Below are 13,835 nucleotides of genomic sequence, written 5' to 3'. Positions count from 1 at the left end.
TGGAGCGATTGGTGGAAGGGGGTGGCTGTCAAAAGGAGGAGGATTGTGATTGGGTGGTGGGCGGGGCGGGGCGCTGAGGTGGCGAGAGAGCGGATTGGATAAGAGGTGGGAGTGGGCGGGGATGAGCGCTGAGGTAAAGTGAGCGCGGATTGGATAAGAGCTGGGAGTGGGAGGGGCTGAGCTCTGAGCGGTGATTGGTCGGAGGGTAGGGCTTAGCGCCCAGGAAACGAGAATGGTGATTGGTCGAGCGGAACGTCGGTCAAAGCGAAACAGGCGCGGATTGGTGGATGGCGGAGGGCGGGCTCTGTTGGGAGAGGAGAGCGGGGATTGGTTGGTGGGGGTGTGACGAGAGCTGAGGTATTGAGCGCAGCGATTGGCTGAGAAGGACGTCACTCCGAAAGAGCACGGAGCTGATTGGACGAGGGCGAGAGGGCGGGCTCGGGATACAGGGACAGAGCGGCGATTGGCCGAGCGGAGTGTCTGTCAAGGAGCGCTCCGCTGATTGGTTGAAGGCGGAGGGCGGGCCCTGCGAGAGGAGCTGAGCGTTGAAACAAGGAGAGCGGCGATTGGCCGAGCGGAACGTCAATCAGGAGGAAGGAGGTGGAAATGGGGGGGAAGTTGGTTAAACCGAATGGGGACCATAAAGAGAACGAGCAGCGGGGGGGTAGAGGAGAGGAACCATTGGCTGCAGGATGGGGCGGCCTTAAAGGGAGGAGGGATTGGATTGGTTGGACGGCACGTCAATCACAGGGAGGAGCCCCGATGGGACGGAGTAAGCGCCGAGGCAGAAAGCGCGGCGATTGGCTGAGAGAAACGTCCATCAAAAGGGAAACGGCAACTGATTGGTGGATGGCGGGCCCTGCTGGGAGAGAAGAGCGGGGATTGGGCGGTGGGAGGAGAGGGATGCTGAGGGAGGAAGCGCAGCGATTGGCTGAGAGCAACGCCGATCAAAAAGGTACTCGCAGCGGATTGGTGGGAGGCGGAAGGCGGGACTTGAGTGACGCGGGATTGGCTGAGCGCCGCCCCGCCCACACACGGGGTTTACCAAGCAGGGGCTCGCGGTGACGTCACTCTGTACTCGAGCTCCCATTGGATGAGAAGGGGGCGGGGCCGCGCGGAGCATTGTGGGAATAAAGGACGCGCGGGAAAAAAAAAAGGCCTCTGTTTATTGGCTGCGGGGCGGGGTCACGTGGTTGGGGCGGTGGTCACGTGGGGGCGGGAGTCACGTGGTGAGGACGGGGGTCACGTGGTGGGGGCGGGGCTTGACGCATGGAGGTCACGCGGAGGAGACGAACGCGGGAAAACGCACGTGGGCGGGAAAACGAACACGCGGGAAAACGCACGTGGGCGGGAAACGGGCACGTGTGGCGGCGCGAGCCGGACACGTGGGACACGCGTGGGGTTGGGGGGGGGGAAGGGAGAGGGACAGGAAGTGGGGGGGAGGGGTGGGCAGGAAAGGGAGGGGGGCCAGGACGTTGGGGGGAGTATGGGGAGGGAGGGGGTCAGGAAGAGGATGGTGGGGGCAGGATGGGGGGAGGGGGGTCATGAAGGGAGGGGGAAGGGGAAGTGGGGGGAGGGTCCAAGAAGGGGGAGGAAGGTGGGGGGAAAATGGTGGGAGGGGCCAGGAAGGTGGGGGGAGGGGCCAGGAAAGGGGGAATGGGGGCAGGAAGGGGGTAAAGGGGGCAAGAAGGGAAAGAGGGGTGGGGGGGGGGGTGTGGAGCCAATGGGAAGGGGCCAGGGAGGGAGGATGGGCCACGAATGGGGGTGGAGCCGGGAAGGGGTTGGGGTAAGGAAGGGAGGGGGGGTGGAGAGGGGCCAGGGTCAGGAAGGGGGGGAAGAAGAATGAAGAGGTGGAGGGGGGTCCAGGAAGGAGGGGGGGGGGGGAGGCCAACACACCCCCTTGAGGCCTGTTGGAGAGCTGCACCTACACTCATAACCCACATAACCCCCCCCCCCCTTTAAACTACGTCCCTTTCCGTGCCCGCCGTAGGAAGGCGACCGAATAGGCCCCCCCTGGTGCTCTGTTCCTCCTGGGCTGCACCTGAGACTGAGCCGTCAGCTGCAGTTTAATGGCGCTGGAATTGAGTCTGGGGGCTCGGAGCAGCTCCTGCATCCCCCTCATCTTCTGGCTCCGGAAAGACAAAGCCAAACCTGGGGGGGGCGAAGCTCCGCCCACTGCGTCGCAAGCCACGCCCCCTTGTGCTGAAGCCACGCCTCCTTGTCCTGAGGCCATGCCCCCTTGTCCCGAAGCCACGCCCACATGCGTAGATTTATCAATGGAGGCCGAAGCCCCGCCCACTTGCGGCGTAGTCACGCCCCCTTCGCAAGCCACGTCCCCTTGGTTTTCATCAATGGAAGGGGCGTGGCCGGAAGTGGCGGGGCGGCGCGCTGGGATTGGTCGCTTGGCGGGGGGCGGAGCTTCCGAGCGCGAATCACGACGCGGGGGGCGGCGCCGCCCTTCACGTGACTCCTCCCCTCCCGGAGCTCCGCCCCCTTCTTCTGCGTCATCAGAGGGGGCGGGGTCACGGGGAGCCAATCGGAGCTGCTGGCGGACCTGAGGGGGCGGGGCCAAGGCGGTAAGGGGGCGGGGTTTAATAAAGGGGGCGGGGCTTAATAAAGGGGCGTGGCTAAATAAAAGGTGTGATCGACGAAGGGGGCGGGGCCAAGGGAAGGGGGCGGGGCCTCCAAGACCCCATAACCTGAGACCCCCCCCAAAGTCCCCATAACAACACCCAGGACCCTCATAGCCCCCCATACCCCCCCCATAATACCCCATAGTCCCCTATAAACCCCCATAATACCTTATAGCCCCCTGTGGCCTCCCTATAATACCCCATAGCCCCCTATAATGCCCCCATAAGCCCCTATAACACCCCCATAAAACCCCATAATAAAACCCTGGACCCCCATAGCTCTCTACATTCCCACCCCATAACCCCCCACAATATCCCATAGCCCCCCATAATACCCCATAATCCCCTATAAACCCCCATAATACCCCATAATCCCCTATAACCCCCCCATAATACCCCATAACCCCCTATAAACACCCATAATACCCCATAGTCCCCTATAACCCCCCCATAATACCCCATAACCCCCTATAACCCCCCCATAATACCCCATAATTCCCTATAACCCCCCCATAATACTCCATAACCCCTTATAACCCCCCCATAATACGCCATAATCCCCTATAACCCCCAATAATACCCCATAACCCCCTATAACCCCCCCATAGTACCCCATAACCCCCTATAAACCCCCCATAATACCCCATAACCCCCTATAACCCCCCCATAATACCCCGTAGTCCCCTATAACCCCCCCATAATACCCCATAGCCCCCTATAAACCCCCATAATACCTTATAGCCCCCTGTGGCCTCCCTATAATACCCCATAACCCCCTGTAATGCCCCCATAAGCCCCTATAACACCCCCATAAAACCCCATAATAAAACCCAGGACCCCCATAGCTCCCTACACCCCCCACATAATACCCCATAACCCCCCATAATACCCCTTAACCCCCTATAACCCCCCCATAATACCACTTAATCCCCTATAACCCCCCCATAATACCCCATAGCCCCCTATAACCCCCCCATAATACCCAATAATCCCCTATAACTCCCATAATACCCCATAACCCCCTATAAACACCCATAATACCCCATAGCCCCCTGTGACCCCCCTATAGTACCCCATAACCCCCTATAACCCCCCCATAATACCCCATAATTCCCTATAACCCCCCCGTAATACCCCATAACCCCCTATAAGCCCCCCATAGTACCCCATAACCCCCTATAACCCCCCCATAGTACCCCATAACCCCCTATAACCCCCCCATAATACCCCATAACCCCCTATAAACACCCATAATACCCCATAGCCCCCTGTGACCCCCCTATAGTACCCCATAACCCCCTATAACCCCCCCATAGTACCCCATAACCCCCTATAACCCCCTCGTAATACCCCATAATTCCCTATAACCCCCCCGTAATACCCCATAACCCCCTATAACCCCCCATAATACCCCATAACCCCCTATAACCCCCCCATAAAACCCCATAACACAACCCAGGACCCCCATAGCTCTCTACACCCCCCCCCATAATGCCCCATAACCCCTCACAATACCCCATAACCCCCCCATAATACCCAATAACCCCCTATAACCCCCCCATAATACCCCATAACCCCCTATAACCCCCCCATAATACCCCATAACCCCCTATAAACTCCCCATAATACCCCATAGCCCCCTATAAACCCCCATAATACCTTATAGCCCCCTGTGGCCTCCCTATAATACCCCATAACCCCCTGTAATGCCCCCATAAGTCCCTATAACACCCCCATAAAACCCCATAATACAACCCAGGACCCCCATAGCTCCCTACACCCCCCACATAATACCCCATAACCCCCCATAATACCCCTTAACCCCCTATAACCCCCCCATAATACCACTTAATCCCCTATAACCCCCCCATAATACCCCATAGCCCCCTATAACCCCCCCCATAATAGTCCCCTATAACCTGCCCATAATACCCCATAACTTCCTATAGCCCCTCCATACCCTCCATAACCCCCCTCAGGACCCCCATAAACCCCCATAACCCCCCAGGACCCATAAATCTCCCTTCAGGACCCCCATAACCCTCCATAGCACCCCCAAAATGCCCATAACCCCCCATAATCCCCCACAGGACCCCCAGAACCCCCCTCAGAACCCCCAGAAACCCCCATAAATCCCTCCAGAACCCCCAGAACCCCCCATAACCCTCCCCAGCACCCCCATAACCCCATTCTAAGACCCCCATATCCCCATCCAGCACCCCCATAACCACCCCAGGACCCCCATAACCCACCCAGGACCCCCAGAACCCCCTCCAGGACTCCCAGAACCTCCCATAACTCCCTCCAGGACCCCCATAAACCCCCCAGGACCCCCATAACCCCCCACAACCCCACTCTAAGACCCCCATAACCCACCCAGGACCCCCATTAACCCCCATAACCCTTCCCCAGGACCCCCATATCCCCCTCCAGCACCCCCATAACCCTAACCAGGACCCATATATCCCCACTCTAAGACCCCCCAAACCCCCCCAGGACCGCCATAAACCCCCCCAGGACCCATATAACCCCCCTCTAAGATCCCCAACCCCCCCCCAGGACCCCCACAAGGCCACCAAGTACCCCCATAAATCCCTCCAGGACCCTCATAACCCCCCATAACTCCTTCCAGGACCCCCATTAACCCCTCCAGGACCCCCATAACCCCACTCTAAGACCCCCATAACCCACCCAGGACCCCCATAACCCCCCATATCACCCCCCCAGGACCCTCATAACCCCCATAACCCCCTCCAGGACCCCCCCCAAATCCCACCTGCCCATCGAAGCAGCCCAGGGACTGCACGAGGAAGGTGGCCCATCCCACGTGTGGGACAGGAGTGGGGCTGACCCCATAACCCCCCACAGCCCCACTCTAAGACCCTCATAACCCCCCCAGGACCCCCATAATCCACCTAGGATCCCCATAACCCCCATAACCCCACTCTAAGACCCCCATAACCCTCGCCAGGACCCCCCCAGGACCCCCAGAACCCACCCAGAACACCCAGAACCCCCTCCAGGACTCCCAGAACCCCCCATAACTCCCTCCAGGACCCCCGTAAACCCCCCAGGACCCCCATAACCCCACCAGGACCCCCAAAACTCCCCCAGGACCCCCATAATCCCCCATAAACCCCTCCAGGATCCCCCAAACCCCCCATAACTCCCTCCAGGACCCCCATTAACCCCCCCATAAACCCCCCCCCAGGACTCCCATAACCCCCACAACCCCATTCTAAGACCCCCATAACCCCCTCAGGACCCCCATAACCCCCCCATAACCCCCTCAGGACCCCCATAACCCCCCATAATCCCCCCCAGGACCCCCATAACTCTCCATAACCCCCCCCAGGACCCCCCAAACCCCCCATAGGACCCCCATAACCCCCCATAGAACTCCCAGGACCCCCATAATCCCCCCCAGGACCCCCATAACCCCCCCAGGACACCCATAGCCCCCCCATAACCCCCCCCAAATCCCACCTGCCCATCGAAGCGGCCCAGGGACTGCACGAGGAAGGTGGCCCATCCCACGTGTGGGACAGGAGTGGGGCTGCCCCCATAACCCCCCAGGACCCCCATAACCCCCCATATCACCCCCCCAGGACCCCCATAACCCCCATAACCCCCTCCAGGACCCCCATAACCCCCCATATCACCCCCCCAGGACCCCCATAACCCCCATAACCCCCTCCAGGACCCCCATAACCCCCCATATCACCCCCCCAGGACCCCCATAACCCCCATAACCCCCTCCAGGACCCCCATAACTCCCTCCAGGACCCCCCATCACCCCCCATAACCCCCCCAGGACCCATATAACCCCCCCCAAATCCCACCTGCCCATCGAAGCGTCCCAGGGACTGCACGAGGAAGGTGGCCCATCCCACGTGTAGGACAGGAGTGGGGCTGACCCCATAACCCCCCATAACCCCACTCTTAAGACCCTCATAACCCCCCATAACCCCCCACAGCCCCACTCTAAGACCCCCAGAACCCCATCCAGGACCCCCATAACCTCCCACAGGACCCTCATAACCCCCCATAATCCCCACAGGGCCCCCACAACCCCATTCTAAGATCCCCATAACCCCTCCTAAGACCCCCATAACCCCCTGTAACACCCCCAGGACCCCCACAACCCCCTCCAGGACCCCCAGAACCCCCCATAACTCCTTCTTAGATCCCCATAACTCCCCCCAGGACTCCCATAGCCCCCCATAACCCCACTCTAAGACCCCCATAACCAATCCAGGACCCCCATAACCCACCCAGGACCCCCATAACCCCCCATAGCACTACCAGGACCCCCATAACCCCCCACAGGACCCCCATAACCCCCCAAAACCCCACTCTAAGACCCCCATAATCCCCCCAGGACCCCCAAACCCCCCCCGGACCCCCATAACCCCCCCCAAATCCCACCTGCCCATCGAAGCGACCCAGGGACTGAACGAGGAAGGTGGCCCATCCCACGTGTAGGACAGGAGTGGGGCTGCCCCCATAACCCCACTCTAAGACCCCCAGAACCCCACCAGGACCCCCAGAACCCCCCATAACTCCCTCCAGGACCCCCATAACCCCACTCTAAGACCCCCATAACCCACCCAGGACCCCCACAACCCCCCATAACCCCCTCTAGGACCCCCATAAACCCCCACAACCCCATTCTAAGACCCCCATAGCCCCCCCAGGACCCCCATAACCCCCCATAACTCCCTCCAGGACCCCCATAAAACCCCAGGACCCCTAAAACCCACAATAACACCCCCCCGGGACCGCCATAACCTCAATCTAAGACCCCCATAACCCCCTCCAGGAACCCCATAACCTCCCATAACCCCCCCAGGACCCCCATAACCCCCCATAACACCCCACAGGTCCCCCATAACCCCCAATAGCACTCCCAGGACCCCCATATCACCCCCCAGGACCCCCATAACCCCCATCACCCCCCATAACCCCCTCCAGGACCCCCATAAACCCCCATCACCCCCCCATAACCCCCCCAGGACCCATATAACCCCCCCCAAATCCCACCTGCCCATCGAAGCGTCCCAGGGACTGCACGAGGAAGGTGGCCCATCCCACGTGTAGGACAGGAGTGGGGCTGCCCTCCTCCCAGCGGCAGATCCCATCATAGAAGCGCAGCAGGTGAGCGAAGCATTCGGGGTCCTGTAGGGCTGAGAGACCCCCGGGGCTGGGGGAAGCCTGGGGGGGGGAAAAGGGGAAGGGGGGGAGGCTCAGGGTATGGGGAGAAAGGAGGAGTTTCCATCCCCCCACCCCCCAAAATTGGGGGGGATTCACATAGTGACCCCATTGGGATCAAGTGTGGGGCCACCTTAAATAGGGACCACCTTAAATAGGAACCACCTTAAATAGGGACCGGCTTAAATAGGGACCGCCTTAAATAGGGGCCACCTTAAATAGGAACCACCTTAAATAGGGACCACCCTAAATAGGGAACACCTTAAATAGGGACCGCCTTAAATAGGGACCACCTTAAATAGGGACCACCTTAAATAGGAACCACCTTAAATAGGGACCGCCTTAAATAAGGACCACCTTAAATAGGGACCGCCTTAAATAGGGACCACCTTAAATAGGGACCGCCTTAAATAGGGACTGCCTGAAATAGGGACCACCTTAAATAGGAACCACCTTAAATAGGGGCCACCTTAAATAGGGACCGCCTTAAATAGGGACCACCTTAAATAGGGACCACCTTAAATAGGAACCACCTTAAATAGGGGCCACCTTAAATAGGGACCGCCTTAAATAGGGACCACCTTAAATAGGGACCACCTTAAATAGGAACCACCTTAAATAGGGACCACCTTAAATAGGAACCACCTTAAATAAGGACCACCTTAAATAGGGACCGCCTTAAATAGGGACCACCTTAAATAGGGACCGCCTTAAATAATAGGGACCACCTTAAATAGGGACCGCCTTAAATAGGGACCACCTTAAATGTGGGACCACCTTAAATAGGGACCACCTTAAATGGGGCTCTGCCATATGGAACCTCAAAGTGTGGGACCACCTTAAATAGGGACCACCTTAAATTGGGACCTTAAATGTGGGACCACCTTAAATAGGGGCCACCTTAAATGTGGGGCCACATTAAATAGGGACCACCTTAAATGTGGGACCACATTAAATGTGGGGCCACCTTAAATGGGGCTCTGCCATATGCAACCTCAAAGTGTGGGACCACCTTAGATAGGGTCCACCTTAAAGGGGGGCCATCTTAAATAGGGACCACCTTATATGGGGCTCTGCCATATGGAAGCTTATTGTGTAGGACCACCTTAAATAGGGGCCACCTTAAATAAGGACCACCTTAAATGTTGGGCCACCTTAAATAGGGACCACCTTAATGAGGGGCCACCTTAAATGTAGGACCACCTTAAATAGGAACCACCTTAAATAAGGACCACCTTAAATAGGGACCGCTTTAAATAGGGACCGTATTAAGTAGGGACCACCTTAAATAGGGACCGCCTTAAATAGGGACCGCCTTAAATAGGGACCACCTTAATTAGGGATCGCCTTAAATAGGGACCGTCTTAAATAGGGACCACCTTAAATAGGAATCGCCTTAAATAGGGACCGCCTTAAATAGGGATCGCCTTAAATAGGGACCACCTTAAATAGGGACCACCTTAAATAAGGACCACCTTAAATATAGGTCCACCTTATATAGGGACCACCTGAAATGTGGGGCCACCTTAAATAGGAACCACCTTAAATAGGGGCCACCTTAAATGTGGGACCACCTTAAATAGGGACCACCTTAAATGTGGGACCACCTTAAATAGGAACCGCCTTAAATAGGGACCACCTTAAATAGGGACCACCTTAAATAGGGGCCACCTTAAATAGGGGCCGCCTTAAATGTGGGACCACCTTAAATAGGAACCACCTTAAATAGGGACCACCTTAAATAGGGACCACCTTAAATAGGAACCACCTTAAATAGGGACCGCCTTAAATGGGGACCGCCTTAAATAGGGACCGCCTTAAATAGGGACCGCCTTAAATAGGAACCACCTTAAATAGGAACCACCTTAAATAGGGACCGGCTTAAATAGGGACCGCCTTAAATAGGGACCACCTTAAATAGGGACCACCTTAAATAGGGACCGCCTTAAATAGGAACCACCTTAAATAGGAACCACCTTAAAAAGGAACCACCTTAAATAGGGACCACCTTAAGCTACCTTAAACGTGGGACCACCTTAAATGTGGGGCCACATTAAATAGGGACCACCTTAAATGTGGGACCACCTTAAATGGGGCTCCCCTATATGGAAACACTAAGTTTGGGACCCCCATTAGAATCAAGTGTGGGACAACCTTAAATTGGGAACACCTTAAATGTGGGGCCACCTTAAATGGGGCTCCCCCATATGGAACCTCAAAGTGTGGGACCTCCATTGGAATCAAATGTGGGACCACCTTAAATGTGAGACCACCTTAAATGTGGGACCACCTTAAATGGGGCTCTGCCATATGGAACCTCAAAGTGTGAGACAGCCTTAAATAAGGGGCCACCTTAAATGTGGGACCGCCTTAAATAGGGACCGCCTTAAATAGGGACCACCTTAAATAGGGGCCACCTTAAATAGGGACCACCTTATATAGGAACCACCTTAAATAGGGACTGCCTTAAATAGGAACCACCTTAAATAGGGGCCACCTTAAATAGGGACCACCTTAAATAGGGACCACCTTAAATAGGGACCGCCTTAAATAGGGACCAACTTAAATGTGGGACCACCTTAAATAGGGACCACCTTAAATAAGGACCGCCTTAAATAGGGACCACCTTAAATAGGGACCGCCTTAAATAGGGACCGCCTTAAATGTGGGACCACCTTAAATGTGGGGCCTCCTTAAGTAAGGTCCACCTTAAATAGGGATTGTCTTAAATAGGGACCAACTTAAATAGGGACCAACTTAAATAGGGGCCATCTTAAATAGGGACCACCTTAAATAGGGACCGCCTTAAATAGGGACCAACTTAAATGTGGGACCACCTTAAATAGGGACCGCCTTAAATAGGGACCACCTTAAATAGGGACTGCCTTAAATGTGGGTCCACCTTAAATAGGGACCACCTTAAATGGGGCTCTGCCATATGGAACCTCAAAGTGTGGGACCACCTTAAATAGGGACCACCTTAAATGGGGACCTTAAATGTGGGGCCACCTTAAATGTGGGACCACCTTAAATGTGGGGCCACCTTAGATGGGGCTCAGCCATATGGAACCCCATCGTGTGGGACCCCCAAGTGTGCCCCCCTTTCCCCTCCCAGCCCCCCAGTGCCCCCCTCCCCACCCTCAGCCCCCCAAGTATCAGCCCCCCAAGTGCTTCCCCCTCCCAGCCCCCCAAGTGTGCCCCCCATTCCCTCCCAGCCCCCCAAGTGCCCCCTACCCCCCCCAGCCCCCCAAGTGCCCCCATCCCAGCCCCCCAAGTGCCCCATTCCCCCCCCAAGTGCCCCCCATTCCCCCCATCCCCCCAGATGCCCCCTGCCCCACAAGTATGAGCCCCCTCCCAGCCCCCCCAGCCCCCCAAGTGCCCCCCTCCCAGACCCCCAAGTGCCCCTCCAGCCCCCCAAGTGTGCCTCCCAGACCCTCCCAGCCACCCCCGACCCCCAAGTGCCCCCATCCCAGCCCCCTAAGTGCCCCCCCACCCCCCCACCCCCTCAAGTATGAGCCCAAGTGCCCCCCAGATCCCCCCAAGACCCCCAAGTGCCCCCCTGCCCCCCAAGTGCACCCCCCATTCCCCCCCCTGCCCAAGTGCCCCCCTTTCCCCCCCCTACCCCCCCAGTGCCCCCTCCCAGCTCCCCAAGTGCCCCCTCACCCCCCCACCCCCTCAAGTATGAGCCCAAGTGCCCCCCAGCCCCCCCCCCCAGCCCCCCAAGTGCCTCCCCTGCCCCACAAGTGTGCCCCCCTTTCCCCTCCCAGCCCCCAAGTACCCCCCAGCCCCCCAAGTGCCTCCATCCCAGCCCCTCAAGTGTGCCCCCCATCCCCTCCCAGCCCCTCCCAGCCCCCCAAGTGCCCCCCATCCCCCCCCCCCAAGTATGAGCCCCCCAAGTGCCCCCCCAGACCCCCCTCCCAGACCAAGTGCACCCCCTGCCCCCCAAATGTGTCCCCCATCCCCTCCCAGCCCCCCCCCAACCCAAGTGCCCCCATCCCAGCCCCCCAAGTGCCCCTCCTGTCCCCCCCACCCCCCAAGTATGAGCCCAAGTGCCCCCCCAAACCCCCCCAGACCCCCAAGTGCCCCCATCCCAGTCCCCCAAGTGTGCCCCCCATCCCCTCCCAGCCCCCCAAGTGCCCCCAGCCCAGCCCAAGTGTCCCCCTGCCCCCCTCACCCCAAGTATGAGCCCCCCAAGTTGCTCTCCCCTCCCAGCCCCCCCCCAGACCCCCAAGTGCGCTCTCCCCCTGCTCCCCCACCAGCCCCCCAAGTGCCCCCCCAAACCCCCTCCAGCCCCCTAAGTGCCCCCATCCCAGCCCCCCAAGTGCCCTATTCCCCCCCCAGCCCAACTGTGTCCCCCCACCCCAAGTATGAGCCCCCCAAGTGCCCCCCCAGCCCCCCAAGTGCCCCCCTCCCAGCCCCCCAAGTGCCCCTCCACCCCCCCCACCCCCCCAAGTATAAGCCCCCCAAGTGCCCCCCCTGCCACCCAAGTGTGCCCCCCATCCCCTCCTATTCCCCCCCAGCCCAAGTGCCCCCATCCCAGCCCCCCAAGTGCCCCCCCAGCCCCCCAAGTGCCCCCCCAGCCCCCCAAGTGCCCCTCCAGCCCCCTAAGTGCCCCCATCCCAGCCCCCCAAGTGCCCTATTTCCCCCCCAGCCCAACTGTGTCCCCCCACCCCAAGTATGAGCCCCCCAAGTGCCCCCATCCCAGCCCCCCAAGTGCCCCCATCCCAGCCCCCCAAGTGCCCCCCATTCCCCCCCACCCCCCCAAGTATAAGCCCCCCAAGTGCCCCCCCCGCCACCCAAGTGTGCCCCCCATCCCCTCTATTCCCCCCCATCCCAGCCCCCCAAGTGCCCCTCCAGCCCCCCAAGTGCCCCCATCCCAGCCCCCCAAGTGCCCTATTCCCCCCCCAGCCCAACTGTGTCCCCCCACCCCAGGTATGAGCCCCCCAAGTGCCCCCCCAGCCCCCCAAGTGCCCCCATCCCAGCCCCACAAGTGCCCCCCATTCCCCCCCACCCCCCCAAGTATAAGCCCCCCAAGTGCCCCCCCTGCCACCCAAGTGTGCCCCCCATCCCCTCCTATTCCCCCCCAGCCCAAGTGCCCCCATCCCAGCCCCCCAAGTGCCCCCCCAGCCCCCCAAGTGCCCCCATCCCAGCCCCCCAAGTGCCCCCATCCCAGCCCCCCAAGTGCCCCTCCAGCCCCCCAAGTGCCCCCCCAGCCCCCCAAGTGCCCCCATCCCAGCCCCCCAAGTGCCCCTCCAGCCCCCCAAGTGCCCCCCCAGCCCCCCAAGTGCCCCCATCCCAGCCCCCCAAGTATGTCCCCTCTGCCCCCCCAGCCCCCCAAGTGCCCCCCCAGCCCCCCAAGTGCCCCCATCCCAGCCCCCCAAGTGCCCCCATCCCAGCCCCCCAAGTGCCCCTCCAGCCCCCCAAGTGCCCCCCCAGCCCCCCAAGTGCCCCCATCCCAGCCCCCCAAGTGCCCCCCTTTCCCCCCCCAGCCCCACAAGTGTCCCCATCCCAGCCCCCCAAGTATGTCCCCTCTGCCCCCCCAGCCCCCCAAGTGCCCTATTCCCCCCCATAACCCAGTTGCCCCCTGCCCCACACCGTGTCCCCATGTGCCTCCATGGCGGCCGCCTCCTTGAGCAGGTTGGGGATGACGTCGTTGGCCACGTCGAAGAATTCCTTGTAGATCTCCTCGTCCTCACGGCAGTAATTGTAGCTGGGGGGCACGACCCACAAGTGTGGGGCAGGACCCATAAGTGTGGGGCAGGACCCATATGGTTAGAGACCCATAAGTGTGGGGCGGGACCCATAAGTGTGGGGCAGGAGTCATAGGGTGAATGGGACCCACAGGTTAGGGACCCACAAGTGTGGGGCAGGAGCCATAAGGGTGAATGGGACCCATAAGTGTGGGGCGAGACCCATAAGTGTGGGGTGGGATCCCCATGTCCCATATTGCCCCATATCACCCCATATATCACCCCATATCACCCTGTAGGG

At 59.4% G+C, this 13,835-nt stretch overlaps 1 protein-coding gene and 1 long non-coding RNA gene across 3 annotated transcripts in view; both read right to left on the bottom strand.

Annotated features, from left to right (window-relative positions):
- Positions 1-1,147: 1,147 nt before the first annotated feature.
- The window catches only part of MEN1 (menin 1), a 50,881-nt gene continuing 38,193 nt past the window's right edge, over positions 1,148-13,835 (bottom strand). For both annotated transcript variants that reach the window (XM_085534681.1, XM_085534682.1), the window contains 3 exons: positions 13,440-13,554; positions 7,677-7,847; positions 1,148-2,554 (listed from right to left, as the gene is read on the bottom strand). In XM_085534681.1, coding sequence (XP_085390807.1) covers positions 1,964-2,554; positions 7,677-7,847; positions 13,440-13,554 — 877 coding nt within the window. In that variant the 3' untranslated portion in view covers positions 1,148-1,963. The remainder of the gene's footprint in view (positions 2,555-7,676; positions 7,848-13,439; positions 13,555-13,835) is intronic.
- On the bottom strand, positions 7,856-10,994 carry LOC146751350 (uncharacterized). Its single transcript, XR_014941651.1, has 3 exons — positions 10,868-10,994; positions 10,808-10,836; positions 7,856-8,744 (listed from the first exon to the last, which is right to left on the bottom strand). It is a non-coding gene; the product is annotated as an uncharacterized LOC146751350 (long non-coding RNA).

Source organism: Coturnix japonica, unplaced genomic scaffold (assembly GCF_054131305.1).
Source record: "Coturnix japonica strain WE unplaced genomic scaffold, WE-NBRP24 Scf096, whole genome shotgun sequence".
NCBI lineage: Eukaryota > Metazoa > Chordata > Aves > Galliformes > Phasianidae > Coturnix > Coturnix japonica.
This window is presented reverse-complemented; position numbering and strand designations above follow the sequence as displayed.